Source organism: Charadrius vociferus, unplaced genomic scaffold (genome assembly GCF_000708025.1).
Source record: "Charadrius vociferus isolate BGI_N301 unplaced genomic scaffold, ASM70802v2 scaffold363, whole genome shotgun sequence".
Taxonomy (NCBI): Eukaryota; Metazoa; Chordata; class Aves; order Charadriiformes; family Charadriidae; genus Charadrius; species Charadrius vociferus.
In genome coordinates this window covers 1,746,479-1,750,702 of record NW_009647942.1, presented here as the reverse complement: position 1 = coordinate 1,750,702, position 4,224 = coordinate 1,746,479, and the positions used below count along the sequence as shown (strand labels likewise).

The 4,224-nt window shown below is 39.0% G+C and overlaps 1 protein-coding gene across 1 annotated transcript in view; it reads left to right on the top strand.

Annotated features, from left to right (window-relative positions):
- TBC1D22A (TBC1 domain family, member 22A) overlaps window positions 1–3,269 on the top strand; it is a gene marked incomplete at its 5' end in the record, with an annotated part of 176,622 nt that extends 173,353 nt beyond the window's left edge. Inside the window, one exon of the mRNA XM_009883220.1 lies at window positions 3,141–3,269. Coding sequence (XP_009881522.1) covers window positions 3,141–3,269 — 129 coding nt within the window. The remainder of the gene's footprint in view (window positions 1–3,140) is intronic.
- Window positions 3,270–4,224: the final 955 nt, after the last annotated feature.

The window sequence follows — 4,224 nt, the reverse complement described above, 5'->3', positions numbered from 1 at the left end:
CTCTTTAGAATAAATCTTAACAAACATATTCATGCAAAAATAGACATATGCACATGCTCACAAATATATGCAGATATACAAATTGTCTGCATTTTTGCTACAAAAATAGAGCACCTAGAAGACAGAAGGAGGCTTAACAACTGTGCTCATTCCTAAGATTGACCTATAACTCCCATCATAAAATTCCACATTCAGTCTGTTGTGATGTAACTCATCCAAAAACTGCCCTTTTGCTGCTTTGCCACAGCTTAAATTTTAAGGAGTGTGTTTGTCAAAGCAATTAAAAGCATGAGACAGAGGATCTCCAGGTAATTTTTTTCTTTGGAAAGTTTAAAACCTGAACTTCATATTTGGCCTAGGGTGTCTTTTGCATCATGTTTGAGGGTTTATGACTTTTGGGGTCACCATTTATTTAAAAAAACAAACTAACTTTCTCAGTTTGGTCGAATTATGAGCCTTATAAAATTGTCATTTGTGTGAACTCAGGAGAGAATGTGTGATAGTTGATCTTCCAAAGAGTCCTCTCACAGCTGGCAAGTTTCAGCATACAGATGAGGATTCGAAGCTTTGTGCTGCTGCGTGTCATGGTGGATTTTGGTGCCGTCACCAGAACTGAACATACAGGCACTGTCCCAGTGAGCTCCTTATTGCCTCAACCTAATACAAGAGGGAGGAAAAACTGACCTGTAGAAAAAAGCAGAAAAGAGTGGGAAGCCAGGGCTAAGAATTGAGGTGGGAGTTGACTGTAACTGACTAAAAAACTAATATTTTATTTTATAATTTTTTGTGTATAAATAGAGAAGTAGCTTATCTTTGCATCAGTGTCAGAGACTTCTCCCCAGAATATCAGGAAGAGGAAAACATCTAAAGTGACTGGGAAGGTTTTGTCAAAAATCCTAGGCTTGGCAATCAACCATAATTTTGAGAAAGTATCCAGTGGTATAACTCCATGCCCTGGAGCGCAACGATACTTTGGATAGGCAACAACACAGACAGATATAATGCCCTTTTGACCATTCAGTGATGTGACAGAAAGCAAACATTTTTCAAGTAACTCTTTTGAAGGATCCTTCAAAGTGCGGTCAGTGGCATTTGATCCTGTGCATCACAGTTTAGCATAGAGCTGCAGTTCAGGGGTTGTGGCCATCAGGAGATTGGGCGTATTTGCTGATACCCTGTTGCTACAATAAAACATATACCCTACAAAAGCAGGAATCCACATTTTAGGATTTTTCAAATTAAATTCAAATTATAATTTGAAATTACTTTTATTGATTAATTGTCTGTATTGCTATATAGTGAACATTGAAAGAATCATAGAATCATAGAATGGTTTGGGTTGGAAGGGACCTTGAAGATCATCTAGTTCCAACCCCCTTGCTGTGGGCAGGGACACGTCCCACTAGACCAGGTTGCTCAAAGCCCCATCCAGCCTGGCCTTGAACACCTCCAGGGATGGGGCTGCCACAACCTCTCTGGGCAACCTGTTCCAGTGCCTCACCACCCTCAGAGTGAAAAATTTCTTCCTAATACCTAATGTAAATCTCCCCTCTTCCAGTTTAAAACCACTCCTCCTTGTCCTATCACTAAACGCCTTTGTAAAAAGTCCTTCCCCAGCTCTCCTGTTGGCCCCCTTTAGGTCCTGTAAGGCCACAATAAGGTTTCCCCAGAGCCTTCTCTTCTCCAGGCTGAACAACCCCAAGTGTCTCAGCCTGTCCTCATAGGAGAGGTGCTCCAGCCCTCTGGTCATCTTCATTGCCCTCCTCTGGACCCACTCCAATGGGTTTGTGTCTTTCCAATGTTGGGGGCTCAAGAGCTGGGTGCAGTACTCCAGGTGCGGTCTCACCGGAGTAGAGTAGAGGAGAAGAATCACCTCCCGTGACCTGCTGGCTATGCTTCTTTTGATGCAGCCCAGGATACGGTTGGCTTGCTGGGCTATGGTCGCGCATTGCCGGCTCATGTTGAGCTTCTGGTCAATCAGCACACCCAGGTCCTTCTCCTCAGGGCTGCTCTCCAACCATTATCCACCCAGCCTGTATTTGTGCTTGGGATTGCCCCGACAAAGAAATTGAACTGTTGTTTGCTGTACTATATACGATGCATACCTAGAAAGCAGCAGCACCAGAAATCAGGTATGCTTCATGTTTGCATGTAAAAAGACTAATTAGGGAAGAGAATTTTAGCACTTCTGCAATGCAGTCAGCAACTTTGCTTTATCTGTAGCTGTCTGCCTCTTACCCACCTCATAAAGAGGTTATAAAAACATTTAAGGTATTAAAAATTAAATTAATATTCTATAGCTCCTTAAAGAGGAGGTGTAGGTATTCCTCTTGTTCATACCTAGCATGAAGATATTGAAATGATCTGGGCAACAGATGTTACAAACTGAAAGTAGGTTGAAGATCTTAAATGTGGGAGATACGTGTGGAATTTTTAAAGAACTATATGCAAAACGATATGTGGAAACTTCAAGAGCTTGGTTGGAATTGGGAAGTGTGTAAGAAGTGTCAAGGTGCTAAAATAACATAGGAAATACGGCAAATCTGAAAGACAACTGGGTCCCATTTGGACTTCTATACTTTCTAGTGACTCCAATAGATTATAAATGCACATTGTATCTTAATTGCCAGCTATAAAATGGATGTGATAACACTATTTACCTCTTAGAAGTCTGATGGAATGGTTTTGATACATTGCCCGTCATTGTTTGGCTGATTATGACAAGGGGACTCCATCCACGATCGTGGGCACCAGTAGTGGTATAATCATACAAGGGCAGGTGTGGGTACATAGAATTTACCCACCTCTTTTCTGGACAGCAGTGCATAATTTCACCCATAGTATATACAGAGCAAGTGAGTTCATGCTCTTTTTTATTTTTTATTTTATTTTTCTGAACACTAGAAAACCATAGTTCAGCTACAATTAATAGCTAGTTTCTGAACTGAAAGCTTGAATAGCAAGTATTTCTATAAAAGTTACAGGAAAATCACTAAACCAAATGGGATCTCAGGTTTGTTTGGGATACTGAGGTGCTACATGAGTGATTGCTTATAAATAATCATGGTGTAAGTAATACATTGCAGTTACACTGGTATTTGAAAAAAAAAAATCTTTTTTTTTTTTTTCTCTCCATCTAGGAATTGCTGATATTTTTACAAAATTTGCCCACAGTACACTGGGGAAATGAAGAAGTTAGTGTACTCCTAGCAGAGGCCTACAGACTGAAGTTTGCATTTGCGGATGCCCCCAATCATTACAAGAAATGAATATAAAGAGCCAGAAATCATTAAGACCAACGTATTCTGCAGTATTATGGCATCTGTTGTTCTGGTTGTGCTTTCAACTCACTGCTTTTTCATTTGAATTAAGATGTCCATTAAAATTCTGTTAGAATTTGCAGAATGAGAACGGAATACCAAAGAAATGGACAAAGCAGGATATCGAGGATTGAGTGAACTTAAAAGTGAACTTTTTTGCTCAGCATGAAAAATGAGTTCAAAAGTCTATCACATACTTTTCTTCTTTTTTCCCCTGCTCTAATTAGGAGCATTGCTGTCTAATTTATGTGAAACAATTTTTGTATGTACTTAAGACTTAAAACTATTTATGGGATGATTTTGTCATTACTTCAGTGTCACCTGCCATAACTTTATCAGCCAGTTTTGGTCAGTAAAATTTACTTACTTTGGGAGGGAAAAAAAGAACTTTTCGTAGTCATAAAGACCATAGGAGACAGCAAGGCCTGTGTTTTGAGGTCTGGTTATAACTCAGAAGACACTGATATTCGCACACCATCTGTTGTTTTTCCATGGAATTAGGTTAGAATACTTCAATAATTTAAGGATATAGAAGGCTGTGATGGAAATTGGTGGCATTTTCTAAACATTGCCTAGTCTTGCAAGGGTGCTATAGAAGCTTTTAGCCACACAGAGGAGTTACTTAAAGCTGAAAACTCATCTATAACACTAAAATAAATCCCTCTCTATACATTTTGGAGTGGTTTTAAAATATCAAATGAAATAGATGATGTGGTCTTGTCAAAGTAATTAAAGCTTTTCTTTCAAAGCCTTTCAATTTTCCAGCATGAAAGTTCACTTTTAAGAAATGTATTAAGAAGCTTGGTTTACAAAGCAAGATATATTTTTATCTCAGTTGTTGCCTTATTCTCCATTTCTAGCACATTAGAAAAGGAAAATTAATATATCTTTCCAAAGCTTTTTT